General features: G+C 40.3%; 1 protein-coding gene across 2 annotated transcripts in view; it reads left to right on the forward strand.

Moving 5' to 3' along the window:
* Positions 1-10,681: 10,681 nt before the first annotated feature.
* CAMK4 (calcium/calmodulin dependent protein kinase IV) overlaps positions 10,682-17,396 on the forward strand; it is a 136,270-nt gene continuing 129,555 nt past the window's right edge. Inside the window, exon 1 of one of the 2 annotated variants that reach the window (XM_039733408.1) lies at positions 10,682-11,004. In XM_039733408.1, the coding sequence (XP_039589342.1) occupies positions 10,832-11,004 (173 nt within the window). In that variant the 5' untranslated portion in view covers positions 10,682-10,831. The remainder of the gene's footprint in view (positions 11,005-17,396) is intronic. The other variant, XM_039733412.1, reaches the window with a different exon arrangement.

Below are 17,396 nucleotides of genomic sequence, written 5' to 3' on the forward strand. Positions count from 1 at the left end.
CCATTGAGAAAAATAATATTTGGAGATGTGGTATTTATGGTGATGCTGCAGCATCCATTTCACTCAGTTTTTCTCATGACTATTCTGTGATTCTGTGACAAGGTGTTAAATTGGCTGTGTTACCCTTAAACTCTAGATGTCATCACTTCTGGAAAATCTTCTCACCTTCAGAGCACTTACCCTCATGCTTTTTATTAGTTCCACTCATTTGAACTCATTTGAACACGACAGTGGCTGATGCAGGCTTTCTTGCTATTTCTTGTCATGGCCTGCTAAATGGTTTTCCTGCTGATATCCCATCAAGAAAGAACTATCCAAGAAATGGCTGCAAGTTCTACCCAAAAGCATGGTATGTTTTGCCATGTTAAGCCGCGTGATTATGAAAAATGTGAAAAGCCACAGCCAAGATAAATGTACCAAACAGATGGCTCTTTACTTTCCTGTCTTTTAGGCTTGACATTGGTAGCAACTGAGGAGTCTGGGATTTTGGTTTTGTTTGAGGTTTTTTTCTGCTTGTTTGGATGGCCATTTTTTTTGTTTGTTGTCATTGTTGTTTGTGCTTCTCTGTCATAGAACTGGGGACTACCTTCTCCAAAGGAAAAAAAACACAACTCAATAGGAGCCCAGTGTACTCAGAGCTAGACTCAGTAAATAATTCCCCAAAACTGAAGAAGAAATTAATTCATTTCATTTGGAAGAAATAAAATGTTTTCTATATGTACTTTTGAAGTTAAATATTCTGCTTAAAAACTGATTTTCAATGCTTTAAATGTTCTATTGAAAAAGTTAACCCAAACTGAGTCTGATGAAGAATTTTGTTTACTTGAAATAAGTTACTTGCCTTTTACTGCAAGACCCAAAAATACTGATTGTAAGTTGCCTTAAATAAGTTAGTGTGGGATTTAGCCAACCAACCATGGAGTCTCCTGCAGAGCCATAGATGAAACACAGAAACAGGTCTTCACTCTGGTGAGGAGCAAAGAGATTCTTTCTTGTTTTTGCTCATTTCAGATTGAAGGTACTTCTTTCCAAATCAGTCAGAGAAACATAAAGAGCTCTGCTATTCCTCATTTCACTTTGATAGCCCACATTTCCTTCCCCATGTGAGTTAGGATGCTTATCTATGTAACTGCTGACATTTTGTACCAGTGTCTGCTAAAAATCCTAGGGAAATATAAGAGTAGCAAGTAAAATGGAAGCAGTCTAGTGTGATTATTTTCTGGAAATCTTCTGTAGAAAAGCTGGTAAACAGACAGACATAGCCTTATCAGTGCACTTTCATCTGGTGTTGTAAAAACCCCATTATTTTCCAAATTGGGGTCACACTGTTGACCCTAATAATGGACTGGTGACAAACCTTCTCCAAGGTGTATGACCAGATATTTCTTTCACTTTCAGTTGTTAATAGGCTTAGAGACCACTGGCATTGCATAAGTATAAAACAATGTTTGTTTCTGATTTATTATTAAAATCATACAAATAATTGTTCAGCCTTTAACTGGACAAAAAAAAAAAAAAAAAAAAAAAAAAAAAAAAAAAAGGTATCAAAATCTTCCATCTAAGAGCCAGAAGGTGTGAGAAATATACAACAAGAATAGCTTGGAGAGTGCTTAATGCTTTAGTTTGTTTGTTTCCATACATGGATTAGTGATTTTAGTATTGCCTTCCTACACAAGACTTCTGTGGAAGCAGGAGGTATTGTCTTCAAGTGCAAAAATCTTTCTGTACATTTACAGTAATCACATGCAGATCAGTATTCAAATGATACATTTTTGTTACCTATACCTACCTTGTCATGTACTCTTCTGAAGGCTGAAGGATTATTTATATTCTCTTAGTGAACTTTGCTTCACTGTGAAGACTGGTCCACTGCAGGGTAGGATTTGTTTTAATGTATTTTGAATATAAACAAAAAACGAACAGATCCATTTGAACACTATTCTGATTGATGATCTTAGCATTTGATTTAGTGAAGAATTTTTCACTGAAATCAATGTTCAATATTTCACTGATTGCATTTCAGTTCACATTTTTTAAAAAATAGATATGTAGTACTACTTAAGGAAATTGGGATGTCCTTAAATATGTGTAAAATTTTACTGTCAACAAGAGGAATTCATGAGCTTTTGCAAAGTGATTTATATGAGTCAGATGTTGCTAAGGCTTTTAGGTACGCTTCATAAATCAGTGGTCTAAACAATGGTAAGAGTATTTACAGTACCACACTATTGTGTGAAAAAATAAACAAGAGGAATTGTTTACATAAGTAATTAAACTTCTACATTTCGCTTTGCTTCAGATTTACTGAATTGGAGTTCACAAGCCGGGGTTTTGCTGGAGAGAAAGGTGATGGAATCAATTCCAGCCTGTTCAATGGCAGACCTGCTGCTTGGTGAGTGAGAAGTAACACCTCTGGCACAGCATTGGTAGGAACAGTGAAAAAACCCTGCACAACAGAGACAGGAGTCCAAGGAGAGGAAGGAGGATATGTGAGATAATCAGCCCTACAGGCACCAAGGTCAGTGGAGCAGGAGGGCAGGAGCTCCTCCAGGCAGAGGCAGATTCCCCTGCAGCCCCTGGTGAGGCAGCTGCACCACTGCAGCCTGTGGAGATCCGTGGTGGATCAGAGACCCACCTGCAGCTCATGGAGACCTCACACTGGAGCAAGTGGATGTGCCCAAAAGAGGCTGTGACTCCATGGAAGGCCAGTGCTGGAGCAAGTTCCTGACTGAATTTCATGACCGCCTGGGGAGCCTTACACTGGGGCAGTGAGTTTCTGAAGTGTTGCACCCCAAGGAAGGGACTCAGACTGGAGCAGTTTCTGAAGAACTGCAGTCCGTGGAAAGGACTTATGCTGGAGAAATTAATGAAGGACTCTCTCACATGGGAAAGGACCCCATGCTGGAGCAGGGAAAGAGTGTAGGGAGTCCTGTCCCTGAGGAGAGAGGAGTGGCAGAGGCATGTCATTAACTGACCATAGCCCCCACTTCTCATCCCCCTGCAGTACCGGTGGGGAGGAGATAGAGAAAAATAGGCTAAAATTAAGAAGGGAGAAGGTGGAGGGAAAGTGCTTTAAATTGAATCTATTTTACCTGTCATGGCAACTGGTGAGTGACCTCTCCCTGCCCTTATCTCGCCCCAAGAGCTTTTGCTTGTATTTTCTTTCCCCTGCCCCAGTGAGGAAGGTGGCAATTGAGCAGCTTGGGCAGGCACCAGCCAGGGCCAACCCACAACACTGGCTGAGGTCATAATGGAACACACAGGTGGAGACTCTCAAATATCATCTCTACGCATGCTGCTCACTTTTCTAGGAATTCTACCTGGATGCCTTATATTCTACATTTAATCTTGCTCAGTTTAAGTTGTAATGCAGTAGTTGAAGTGATGAGTATAGTAATAAAATGATACATTTGTTCAGTCTGCAAATGTGATCATCACTGTTAATTCCCACCATGGTAATTAATCAGTGGTACAAGATTTTAAAAATTTAGCCAAGCAAGAATTTAAACCAAGTGAAGTGCAGCTGATTTTCTTAAAGTGCAAAAACCCCTCATATCTTGTGCTTGGAAATGCACAATTTTATTGGTGTAACATGTTTCAATATATATGTATAGATATATATATATATGTATCATGTAGAGAAGAAATTGCAATGCTGTGACTTGGAAATACTGACTTCTGTTTTGCCTTGGAGGGATTCAGATTTTCCTGTTTGACAAGATGTAGCATATCCTGTATGAAAGTATAATCTCATATGATCTTGAGTCATGAGTGAATTTATTAGGTATTTCTAATGTTTTCAAGTTTTTTATGAAAAATACAGATTTTTTTCTATGCTCTATGTACATATGCCTGCACTTCTAAAAGTGGGCTTAAGGATACTGAGTTGCTGGATAATTGGTAGGACCTTGCACTTCACCAGCAGCTTAGTGTAAGTTATCCCTGTGTAGACCCTTTCATTACAGTAACTACTTTTAAATTGTAATAAATACAAAGAGTAAAATACATAAAAATAAATACATAGAGCAAAAATCTTTATGTGGGTGCTATCAGAGTGCAGAAGAGGTGCTGAAAGTCTTCCTTTTACCTATTACTAAACTCTTCTTGTTCTTGAAAGTTGAATTAGTTGCAGTGAATTTTCAAGAATCAAAATGGAAAAATCCAGGAATCATATGGAGAAAGTTGAGCACAGTGAGGAAAGTTTTATCCTGGAGCTCCAGGGCTTTTAGACAAGAACTGTTGAAGAGTGAAGCAGTTGGTTGAGAGCTTTATGTCTGAGTGGAGGCAACTTCATGCAGGCCTGAAATAGGCACCACATTTTGGTCAGGCAAAGTGGGTTAGAATTTATGTTTTCCTCCTCCTCTCTTCTACATTTGTCCACAGACAAGCTTATGAACATTACTTCCTGGGGCACATATGCCCTTCTCCTGTGTCTCCGGTCAGCCTGTGTCAGTGAAATATTGTTACAGGTAGTAGGGCCGTATGAATCCAAAGACTCAAGGGCCCTGTAAAAGAATAAAAAACCCAAAACACAGACAGTCTAGGGGGAAGCAAATGGAGTAAATATTCTCTGAAATAATAATATAATTTAAAAAATAATAACTCACAGGCATTTTCATTGCTTTGGAATTTCTGCATAAAAATTTCCCACAACTGCTGTCTCATTCTGAGATCCCTCAACAAAAGCATCAGGTCTGTCTCTTGAAATTATTGCCTTTATGGAGACCAAAGGTGCAGTCTAGTACTGGACCAAAACACAAAACTAAATAGTTAACCTTTACTTTTGAATTGGATGCTGTTCTAATACCTGGATTTTTTTTCCACAGTTAGATATTTTCTAGAACCTCTTTAGCTAACACAGCAAGCCTGTTATCATCAATATCAGCCAGGGCACTCAAACAGATTAGATTGCAATTGAACAAGACCATATCTGGATGCTTAATCAGAAGGATGTACAAAACAATATCAACAAACTACAGCCATTTCCTGTCTCATAAAAGCTGCAGTATTCCTGATTTTGCAGAACTGGAAGCAATACAATCAGAAATCACTGAAGTAAATTAGAATAGCTATTTTTTCTCTTCTGTACCATGCCCTGGGTACAAACTGTTTGTGTTTCCCACTGTTGTCACTGGCACTCAAGTCACAAGAAAACCAGTCACAACTACACTACAGTTAACAGTCCTCTCAATTTATAGCCACTCAGATATGAGGCAAATGAGTGAAACAAAGAAGGTCTGTTCCATAATGGATTGCAGCAGTCAGAATTGAGTGCCTTAATTGTTTTTCACAACACAGCAGGGTTTTATTTATTTCATTTGGGGTAAGAGGAGGTCACAGAATCAGACAACTGGAAAGGCAAGATTACTAGCTGGTCTAGCTAGTAACTCAGCTGCCTTTTGGAACAGCAGTAGGGATTGAATTCTTGAATTCTCTTCAATTTCAACTATGTCTGTTAAGTTCTATTGATAAGTGCCTATTAAGTTCTTGATAACAGATCAGCTACTGAACTCACTTTACTACTAGATAGGTGTTGAGATGCTGGCAATGGAGAATTTGCTTTACACCTGTGGTAAGAAATCTTGCATTGCTGAATCTGCATGTATTTATGTGGGAAAACCAAGCAAACAGCTTAGACTGCCTCTCTCTGCTGGGCAATATAACACAGAGGCACCTGCTGAATTTTTTAGCTGGTTTTGCTCACAAATCAGCAAAAGGACATGCACAACCAATGACTAACTTTTAAAATTAAGTGAATGGCAGCTGCTCCCCTTCAAATTATTCCTTAATGTCTCCTTCAACGCTGGGCAAGACATACATTTTAGGAAATAGGAAAAAGGTGGTTTAAGTATGGGGTTTTTTTATTTGTTCAATTTATTGCAAATCCACAGAGGGTGCTAATGCTTAAACCTCCTTCTAACCTTCTTATAAAATGACCGGTTTTCCACTGAGCTGAGGCTGAACTCCAGCCTACCCTGGGAAAGTGAATTCTCTTCATATAATTGACCATTTCTCAGAAACTGCTAACTTTGCCTTGCTCTTACAGTCTTCATAAAATTTCCTGTATGCAGATTTCTTTTTCCAAATACCAAAACATGGATGAATTTTTCTTTTGTTTCTTGAGAGTGAAAGAAACAATATTAACATTGTCAGCTTGGATTTTAAGAGTGCTTGCCTGTGACTAGGACTCTTTATATTTGTTTTCCTAATACATTTTTCCAACTTTCTATTGAAAGGGCTGGAAATCTGGCACCTCAAACTAGGCATAAAGTCCTTACTTGTACATTTTACAGTTCACTTCATGGTTTGCTTTTTTTTTGGGGTGCTGGGGGTGGTGAGAGGAGGGTGTTCTTTTTCCCTGTGATGGAGGGAGTTTAAACTACATATTTAAACTACTTAATAGCATTTGATGGGGAAGAGAAAATTTTGCCTTAGAAACAAGGAACACTATATCCTGGAGAAATTTCTCTAGCTGCTAATAATGGCAGAGGACCTCCAGCTGGATTTTGTTTGAGCAGGGATTAGAGAGCCAGCAACAGCTAAGTGAGCTTAACTCAGGAAGAACTATGTGTAACTTCTTTGGGTCCTACCAGGCAACTTATGGTTTATGAAGCTTGTCCTCAAGGGGGTGGTTTATTTGGGTTTAATGACTCATAGACTTGTGGACCAGCTTAATCTTTTTTTTTTTTTTTTGGTGAACCAATGCTGTTTGATCCTGAAAAATGAAAAGGAATGCTTCAAGTATCCTCCTACATTCTAGAAATCAAATGATTTATTGAATCACTTAAAGAGGGACAGGAAAGATAAGGGACTATGGTGCAAAGATAACTGTTCTGTATGCCTTCCCACAATGACTATAAAATGACCCTATTGATATCCTCAGCCCACATGATGTGGTTCAGAGATGGATGAATCACACCGTTTTCTAACAGTTTATAATTTCTTTTATCCCCATTTACATGTCTGCTTTTCCCAGTCACTGACAAAAAAAATCATCTTGACTTCAAAACCTGTGAGTAGGGTTTGAGGTAAAGGGCACACTGGTACACTCCTTCACCTCTAATGTCACCTGCAAAGGGTCGGTCTGTTCCTCATCTTTGTTTTCTTGCATAACAACACCTCCTCTCCAACATCACTGTTCTGCTCTCTCCCAGCACTGCATTCATTCTCACCTGATTTAAACTCTTCATGTACACAGCTGATGAAAGAGTCCTTTTTTACCCAGCAGCTCTATAAATCTTTAAGTAGACTTAGATTTACACATAAAACAGCATGAAAGATAACAATAAATTAAGAGACTGTGATGAACTTGTTCAATACAAGTAATAAGGCTTCCTATACATAAATAAAAACAGGGAAATTGGCAGAAGTTTTTAGCATTTCCAACTGACAGGCATCCATGGAAGCTTATACAGTGATCCAGAGGTATTGGAAGTTGAGTGGGAGATGAAAGATGTTACAGAAAATAAAATGCAAAACAATGCAAGGTTTTGTATTCAGCAGGGAAAATCAATGACAGGGAAGGGACGTGGCAGCTTTGGGGATTTGCCTTGGTCTCAACTTCTCTGACTTGTATGTGACACAGTTTGAGCAACGTCTGTTTCAGAAAACTTAATCTGCACTACAGTTATAGCAGATAAGCATCTGATCTAGCACAGGTGGAAATGCAGAATCCCTACTGGATCATCTTTGTAAAGAAGGAAGCTCTAGTACATGAAAACCACTTTGAGAGAAATATTCCTTAACGGGAACTATATCTGACAATTTGCTTTTCATGGATAACCTTTACTACAATAGGCATGGAGACATTTGTACCTTCAATAAGAAACTGCTGCAGTTTGGCCAGAAAGAAATACTGACCTAAGTTTCAGGGGACTAAGATAGTACTCTTTCAAATGATGCCTACAGACTGGAAACTACTTATTCAAAACTCAGAACAGAATTTGTTCTTTTTTTTTTTTTTTTTTTTTTTTTTTGAGTTCCTACACAAGGCCTAACTGCCGGAATTGTATGAAAATTTCAGAAGTCAAGTTTTAAAAGTTCCTATCCTACATTTTCCTTTTAATTTAGCCCTCTAAGGTATGTTCTGATTATACCTGGTGCAGTGATGTCTGTACAAAGGACAAGAGCATTCACAAAACAGGACTATAGCAACCAGGAGGGCAGAAAGATTACTGATCCCAAGTATTTTACTTCCACCAAGACACCAGATAACACTCCTGCTTTGGGGTTTAAATTTATGGGTGACAGGCCAGAGGCAGAAAATTGGACATCTCTTGCATGTATGTTTTGTTATATAAACTGATTCCTCCTAGACCTATCTTTTTTGTTTGAGTTTGTAACCTGGGTTTGTTGCCAGGAAAATTATGATCTTTGTAGCTCCATAATAAAATTTTGTACATAGTGTGTCACAAATTGATAAATGAAGACTTGTTAGTGTTTTAGTTTCATGTCCAATAAAGTTGGTGCAAATCTTCACATGGTTAACATAGATCTGAGTTGGAGCACTGGAGCACTGCTGTCTTTGGTTTCCATGAGACTGAGAGGCATTTTTTTGCTGGTTAGCTACAGTATGCAACCTGAAGACTTTCTTTAATTCCACATGGACATATTTGGATATTGTGATCTTAATTTTTGAAGGATGTGGGCCTTCTGAAGAACGAGGTCCAGTCAGTTTTCAAGTACAAGCTTGTCAACATGTCACAATGCAGCTCACTTTTGAGTCAGAGTTTCAAAGAAAGTAAAATGTCTTTTCTAGATATACCCCAGTTTAAAAAAAAATCAAAAAGAAAATCCACTGGTGCTGTGTCATTTACCAAGGAGTAGGTGAAGGCTCATGGTAACTATATCTACATCATCAGAGATATGAACCTGATTGCAGGTACCTGGATAAATATAATGCTGCTAAAATAACGTCTTCAAAAACCCTAACAGAGCAGAATTATACGTGTCCTTTGGCTTGCAGAATACATTAGAAATTTGACTAAAAATACAATGTGGAAAACCACTGTCTTCTATGTGTGCTGATTTGCCATTTTGTGTGTGTGTGATTGTCTTCATCAGTGACCATTTCTTCTCCCAGGAGATCTGTTAACAAGCAAGATGAAAAAGTGTCACCTATCAGCCAAAGACTTCTGAAGAAAAGCTCTGCATGCACCAGCAGAGATAGAGCAAGCTGGGGGGTTGAAAGAGGGCATGAGCAACAGTGAAAATGCTGCCTGGTGCTCTGGTGCTGACATCAGTCCTGTAACCGTGAGTGCTCTGGGCATGACGTTCATCTCAAAGGAAATGTGGAGTTGCTGTCAAACTGTATTGTGATATGACTTGGGTTGTGTCTTGGTTTTCTAATCAGGACTTTGGGTTACTTTTTCCTGACTTCCAAATATGAATTTGAAAATGATAAAATCCCAAATTACAGTGGTATCTACATTTTAATTTTATAATGACAATTACTCAAAGCAAAAAGGTTTTATCTCTCTTTTATCTATCTCATTTATCTCTCATCCTTTCCTACTACTAACAAAGACTAGTTTAGGATATACTTTTTCTATTATCTGGTTACTCAGAGAGAAGCACTTTGTTGTTAAGATCTTTGAGAAATTAAGAGGTTCAGAATTAAGATTAATTGCCCCGTCTGGTTACAGTAAGGAACTTATGGAACACTAAGAGACAGACTTGTTTATGAGAAGAAACAAATAATTTTGGAAAACATCAATACAGCCGAATCAACAAAACACTGAACAGGATACTGTGCTTTATTTGAGGAAGAAATACGATATTTAAAAAACAGGCCAGTGAATTGTGGTTGAAAATTAGAGGACAATGCTTTGTCCCTTCTGTTGTGCAGGTTTGCACATGGTCCATTTTACCTCCTGCCTGTGCTGGCATGGCAGTGTGAGTGGGTGTAAGAGCACAGAGAGGATGTGAGTGGGATTGATCTGGCACACTATGCATGCGAGGCACACACAACTGCTGCTGCTTTATTTCACCACTACACCAACAGAAACGACCCTTCTATAGATGTTTCTGGCTAAGAATTCTGCAGTTGGGGATGTAGCATGCTTTAGTATAATTCACATGCATTTCATAACCTGCAGATTTCATAACCTGTTAAAGATTGGCATTGCAGCAAAGCAATTTTATTTCTCCATGGCTTCTTTTAGTTCTCTGGTGGGAAGAGAAGATGTGTTTTGGGGATTTTTATAGTCATGTTCGAGAATTTGTCAGTCTCTTTCTTTCCCACTGATGTTTGCCTTGCTCAGCCTCAGCCCCCACACCCTCCTCGCCAAAATCACGGCAGAATTCCTGAACTCCCGCTCGGAAACCGGCAACGCTGCGGCATGGCGGGCGGGCGCCCACCGCGCTACGGGCTGCGCATCCCGCCCGGCCCCGCCGCACACCGCGGATCGGGATGCGATTTCTCCTCCCGTGCGGTTGTCGCCCCGCGGGGCCGTGTCCCGCTCCCGGGGCCGTGTCCCGCTCCCGGTGCCGGTGAACTGGCGGCGCTCCCTCCGTCCCGGGCCGGCCCGGGGGTCTCTCGCTGCAGGCGCGGAGCTGCCGCTGGGCTCGGCGGGGCGGATGGAGCGGGGCGGGGGGCGATGGAGGTGCATCCCCCCGCCCCGCCCCGCCGGGCTGGGGACCCGCCACCGCCTCTCCAGGGCGGCGCGGGGGGAAGGAGGAGGAGGGGAAAGGGAGGGGAGAGCGAGGGAGGGAAGGGAATAAGTGAGGAAGGAGAGAAAGAGGGAGGGAGGCGAGGTGTAGCCGCCGCCTTGTAGCTCTGCGTTCTGCAGCCGGCGCGGAGGAGAGGACAGCCCCCGGCAGGCGTCCCGGCATGCTGAAAGTCACCATGCCCTCCTCCTCCTCATCCTCCTCGTCCTCCTCATCCTCCTCCTCTGGCTCCTCGGCCGCCAGCCGACCCGGCTCCGCCGCGCCTGACTACTGGATCGATGGCTCCAACAAGGACACTCTGGCTCACTACTTCGAGCTGGAGTCCGAGCTGGGACGGTGAGGCGGCGCCGGGCCGGGCCGGGCCGGGCCGGGCCGGGTGGGCGGGGGGCGGCCGGGGCTGGGTGTCCCTGCCCGCGTCGCTGTGGCCAGAGCGGCAAAACTTTGGCGTGCGTGAGCGGCAGCGGGAGACCGTGCGGCTTTCACCAGGGGCAGGCTTTCGAAGGGAAAATCCCAGCTCCCCGCGAGCCAAGCCGAGAAATCCCGGGGGGAAGGGAATGATTCCTGGGAGAAGGCATCTCCCCGCTCGGCGGACGCTGGCCCGAGCCGACGGTTTCTAGGCAGGGTACCCGTGTGGTGTCAGTCCCCGTGCGCTGTCGGCTGAAGGGTGGGCATCACTCCCGGAGCGCCGAAATGCCGCCTCATTCACGGCATCCCTTCACACCAGACCTTCCGCCGTTCTCTCCATTAGCGGAACCCTGCGCTGACAAAACTCCCACCCGAGGCAGAATTCCCTGAATAGGCCTCTGCAGGGTCCTTCCCATCGGGGTGCAGTGTAAGCGAGGGAGCTGCTGCATCTTCATTCATTAATTTTTGCACTACTGCCCTGCAACTTAAAGGTCCCAAGTGTCCAGGTTCTTAAAAACTGAAGTCTGGTCTAGAAACACTATATCTGACGTGCAATTTTTGCCCTCTTAGTACATTTGTTAGTTCATGTTGAATTTGCAGGTAGAAAATAACGTGCAAAAAAGTGGAAAATTACAGGGTCTTTGAAGTTCACAGTACATGACTTAAATGTGTAAGTCAGTAGGTAGCAAATAGCAATTGTTAGTTTTGCCAATGATAGAGCATTAAAACTGCTGAATAAATGTGGGAAATTTACAGATAATGACATGGTTGCCTTGGTAGAAGACTTTTTCCAGAAAGGACATGCAGTGAAAGTTATTGCTACAAAGCATACCTGTGCTTTCTGTACAATTAACTGACAGGGGCAGGAAAGGTGATAGAAATACAATGTGGCATAATTCTTGACTTTCTGCCTAAGTCTTATGCATCTGCTGCTACTTTTTTCCCCCCAATATTGCTACTATTCTTAGTCGGATTTAATAGGTATGATTTTATGTATGCTTATCATATTTTTATTTGACTTCACTGTACCCCTGTGCAGAAGAATAAAAGTATGAAGCAGGAAATATTGCTGTGTTGGTTGTGTCTCTAGAGTTGACAAAAAAGGAAACCAAACAAAATGCCGGTGACTTACAGCAGTTGATACCAAGCCTGTCACCTGGATTAGTACTCTTCTCTGGGGTCTGCTAGAATCCTCCCACCATTTGTGATAGTGACTGTGGCCTTTGCTTAAATGTAATATGTATTGGTGATGCATCTTGGGTTTGTTGTGTAAGGAAGGGTTTTCAACATGTGAAATCTCCAGATTTTGGTAGGAAGACTTAATGCCTGTAAAAGTGCTAGAGTAAAGATGAGATGCAATGGATTTTTCTACCTTGCAAGGTGAGAGAGTAAATGCTGTAACACTAACAAAAGGTTTGAATATGGAAGAGAACCACACCCAAGCAGTGTACAGATGTGAGCATTAGGTCTGTCTGTTCCTGGGTAGAGCTAGGAAATAAGATTTAAAAATAAAATGAAAACAAAAACAGTACAGGACAAAACAACTGTCTTAATCAAAGATTAAGCGGTAGAGAAGGGACAGAAGAACTTGGAGGGGGACGTGCTTTGAGAGGAAATTTCTCTAATGGGTATGGCAATGAGATCTTGGTACTTAGGTCCCAAGGCCAGCACTCTTTTCAGAGTGCTGATGGTCGTCTCAGAACCCTCTGATAGGTTTATCTTGGCAAATCTATAAGGAAAAGCCAACAATCCCTCTTGGTTCCCAAGTGCAGTATAGAAGTGTATTGCTTTGTCTTGGGTTACCTCTCTCCAAACTTTTATCCAGTTTTGGATATGGTTTTGAGTATGTCTACAAAAACAAAATTATTCATTAGTTTAGTTTTGTTAGTGTTGGGGGAAATGTGTAAGGTGAGGCTGAATAATGTGGCTGTGTGATCCCTTTAGATGCAGTAAATAAAGTAATATACTGAAATAACCAGTGGAAAACATTGTGCTAAATTATCTTTAACAAACATAGGGATTGAAAGATGTCTTTTGGCAGACTCCAAAGACCTGCATTTGGACAGCTGTGGCCAAATATGGGAATTTCCATTTGGAAGGAGTGTTCCTTATGCAAAATATATCTGACATATCCCTAAGGCATCTTACTCGGTAACTCTTACTTGCATGACTAGCTAAGGAGTTATGGAAGAAGAGGGAGATGATCCCTTTGAAGGAATGATAAAATGCCTTTAAGCTTAGGTGGGAGTCAACAGTTGTTTTTAAACACAGGATCAGTTCACATGTCTGTGCTGCTCAACATGTTCATAGATAGAGAGGTGAAACAGAAATATTTGCTGGTCTTTGTAAAGTGTCAAGGGTTTAAAAGTTGTGTTGCCTGTGAAGAATTACAGAAAGAAACAACTTACTCTACTGCTGGAGCATTTAAAGGCAGATGAAGTTTAGTTTGGAAAAATAAATGGCATGATGGAGCATCTCATTACAGGTTTTTGTTGGTTGTTTTTTTTTTTTCTTTCATGGGCTCTTGGGGGTATCTGTCAAAAAATGGGGCATCCAGTCAAAACTCAATGACAGGAGGTAACACCACTTTAGCACAGTGTACTGGAAGTCCTGGCCATGGATACTATGAATGCTAAGGGGTTACATGGACTTAATGGGCAACTAGGCAAGTTTACACGCAGGAAATCCACTAAGACTGATTAAACATGAAGATGCTGACTACTGAACTGTAAGTTCCTGAGAGTTTTGAGGGTATTCTCTGACAGTGTTAATAGGACTTTGCTCTATTCTTACATTCTTCTTGAGGCATATGTGTTTGGCCACTGTTCATACTCTGGGCTAGATAGGCCTTTATTCTCATTCTTTTATTCTGTTTTTATGTTCCACTGAAGCCCTGATTAGTTCACCTTCCTCTTAGTCCATTTTTAACTATGGTTTTTGTCTATAAGTGGAGCTGAAAATACTTTAAATGTGAAATTTTGTGCTTTAAAAAATGTATTTTTTGCTTTAAAAAATGTCTTTCTTTTACAGGTTGCAATTGTTGATGTAGAGTTTGGAATTTTGTTCTGAGTGTATTTAATCTAAAATCTTCTTTTCCACACTCCCTTGGCAAAAAGATGTTGAAAATGTTGTACTCTCGACTTGTATTTCCTTAAGGACTAAAACGTTTTGTCGGTCTTATATAACCCTTGCTGTATCTTTTGGTACAGAGTTTCTGAATTCAGGGCTAGTCTGAAAATAGTGTTTGAGAGAAGAAGAAATTCCATAATTTTTTTTTTTTTGGATACTAAGCAATCTTACAAAAAATATAAATTTTCTTTGTTGGAATGTTACTTGACAAGCACCCTCTTTGCCTAACTAACTACATGACTATCTGAGTTGAAACTGTCTAATGTTACTATTGTAGGCAGATTGCAAATCTATCAAATGGTCAAAGGCATATGAAAGTATTTCCAGTCAAATCCTTTGGTCTTTCTTTCTTCCAAGGTTACGTTTTCCTGCATGGGCAGTCTTTCAGCTGTGCGATCCTTGCTGAAGACTGAGACTGAAAGGCTCTCAGTACTTGGCAACTTAGCTTGGACTGACAGTGTGAGCTGAATCATGGTGGTTTTATGTCCTTCAGTTTTTAGCACAGAGAAAGTTTAAATCTAACAGTACAGTTTGATCAGAATGACATCTTACTCTGTCAATTCTATTTATGAAAGCTGTCATCCTAACATGTACTTTTGTAATGGCAGAAGTAGATTAAATCAGCTAACTTCTTTGTTAGCTCATTTAAGCTAACAAAGAAAAACTTCTTTGTCAAGCTGATAAAAGAATTATTTTATAGAAATGGATTGGTTTTGCATTTGATGCTTGGAAGTTCAAACAGTTTTTGGTTTGAAAGCATGTCAATTATTTTACCCTCCATCCCTTCATTAAAAAAAAGGTTCCTTTTTCTGTTCACCTCAAGAGTAATTTGTTTTACAGCCCAGTTTGTTTTGAAAAATCATTTTCTCAGTGTTCTTTAGGGTGCATTTAAATCAGTTCTGTCCCACCTTCATAACACTATTGCTCACTTGCTTGTAAAGTTTTTTTTAGTGGACCAGAGGATTTTCCAAAGTGATGTAGGGATGCAACTGACAGGCAGCACATGTCTGTGGTGCTAGCTGTCTGAACGTGAGAGCGTGGAGTCTTTTTAGGGATCATGATGAGAATCATCTTTGAGTAGAAACTGCTTGTGTAGATGTGCCTGTACCGTGAACTGTAACTTGCTCATTACCCTCACACCTCCAGGCAAGCAGGAAGCGTTTTCCCTCAGACAGTTCCTGCCCATCCATTCCCTATTCAGGGAATTCTGCCTTGGGTGGGAGTTTTGTCAGCACAGGGCTCCGCTAATGGAGAGAACGGCGGAAGGTCTGGTGTGAAGGGATGCTGTGAATGAGGCGGCATTTCGGCTTCCCTGTTGAAGAGGTGGGTCTGAGGCCTCATTTGGGAGCCTTCTTTGGGCTGGACCTTGCTTTGAGGTGGGAAGATAGGAGACAGAGTGGGGAAGGTGAAGTTTCTGACTTGAGTACCAGAAACCAGAACTTGCAGTGAATAGCCCAGGCTTTGACAACTAAAATTCTTTACTTGGTGCAGGGTGAGATTTTTTTCCCCAGTTTTGTCTGGTTCAGTTCAACAACTGGTTGATTCAGAAGTAAAAAGCTGTGTTGAAAAAGCAGTGAAATAAAATTTAGTATTCCATAAATAATACCTGAAATGCATAGGTGATCAATTCTGTGTAAATTTGACAGCTTTTTTATACTTAAAAAAAGAGCTATTAATAATGAAAAAATATGATAGAGAACAGTTATTTCTTGATTTTCAAGGATTTTTTTTTCTGTCAGCCACCATGCATTTATGTCACTGGTTTAGAGAATGTTTTCTAATTTGAAAAATTATATTTCTAGTGGAGAAAATGAATAGCTCTTGAAGTAAGTACTCTTAAGAATACTGAAAAAGTTTTTTACACAGATTGGTTTTAGGAGTGATAATCATATAATTTGTGTTAATACAAGAATTGTCATGCTTGAAAAACATTGCATTTAACTGCAAGAGGTAAGATGTAACAAAGTCATTCTTTTAGCATATTACAGAGAGAATCATAGAATATCTTGAATTGGAAGGGACCTACCAGGATTCTCAAAGTCCAAGTCTTGCTGAAGAGAGAAAATCTGAAATCAAATAAGTGTTTTCAAGAGCAATTGAAAGAGAGTGGTTGTGGAATAAGCCTCTGTGATTCGGGGTGGAGAGCAGATTAATTTACTGAAGTTCTGTGGTACTAGAAGCATAATATGTATTCATTCCACTATTTTTTTGTTTGTGCAAGTGTGCACACTGTTGTGTAAGGGACTGTAATAGACACAGTTTCATAGGCAGAATTTTTCCAGTAAGAGATGTTTAAATGCTTGCTCACATAGTAAATAGCCACATTTTAAAAGACCACCAGTTATGAAAAAAAATCAGTGAAAAAATGCTCAGCAGTTTGCAGCAGCCTGTGCCCCATCTGTACAAGTTCAAGTACTTGCTAGAAAGGGCTAACTATCCTCTTCAGTCACTAAGATCAAAGAAGTTTTATTTTCCTGAATATTGTCTGAAAAATTCAATAAGGAAATTTTAAAAAATAGTCATTCTCAGCCCTTGTTTTAAGTATAACAAATTGAGCCAGCTTTATTGCAGTAGATGAGAACAATTCTTCTGTAGTCTTCTGCTGTCCACAATACTGACTGGGCTTTGGGAAAGCAATCTTCTGACCGGCACATTATGTGGAAAAACCTGCAGAGGTTTGAATATTTTCATCTATATATATACAATATGAATGAGCTATTAGTAAGAGTTCATATTGTGTAACAATATGAACTGTGCTTTCAAAATGAAGCAGAATTTAAACATAGAAACTTGCATATTTATTTGCTCTTTGCTTCTTTACTTAGGCATTCTTACCATACTTCCTCTGTTCACAAGAAGCAAGCCTTTATTATCTGAACAATTATAAATTTCACAAGGAATATTCTTTTTCCAGTACAGGGATGATAATTCTGAGGGAAACCATTTATTTCCAAATGTTCATGCTGCTTTTTGTTCTTGTTTTGTCTAATGTCTTTTCTGATATTTATAATTTCTGTACCTCTTACATAAAAAAAAGTGTAAGAATGACACGTTTTACAACCATTCACTGATATACTGGTAATTGTCTTACATGTAGGTGTTAGTGATGCTTTGTTCGGCCTTGCATTGTCAATATCACTATTATCGTAGGTTACTCTCTGTTAAAACATATGAACAATTGGGGCCCATCAATA

The sequence above is a fragment of the Passer montanus genome, unplaced genomic scaffold, assembly GCF_014805655.1.
Source record: "Passer montanus isolate IOZ18808 unplaced genomic scaffold, ASM1480565v1 scaffold87, whole genome shotgun sequence".
Taxonomy (NCBI): domain Eukaryota; kingdom Metazoa; phylum Chordata; class Aves; order Passeriformes; family Passeridae; genus Passer; species Passer montanus.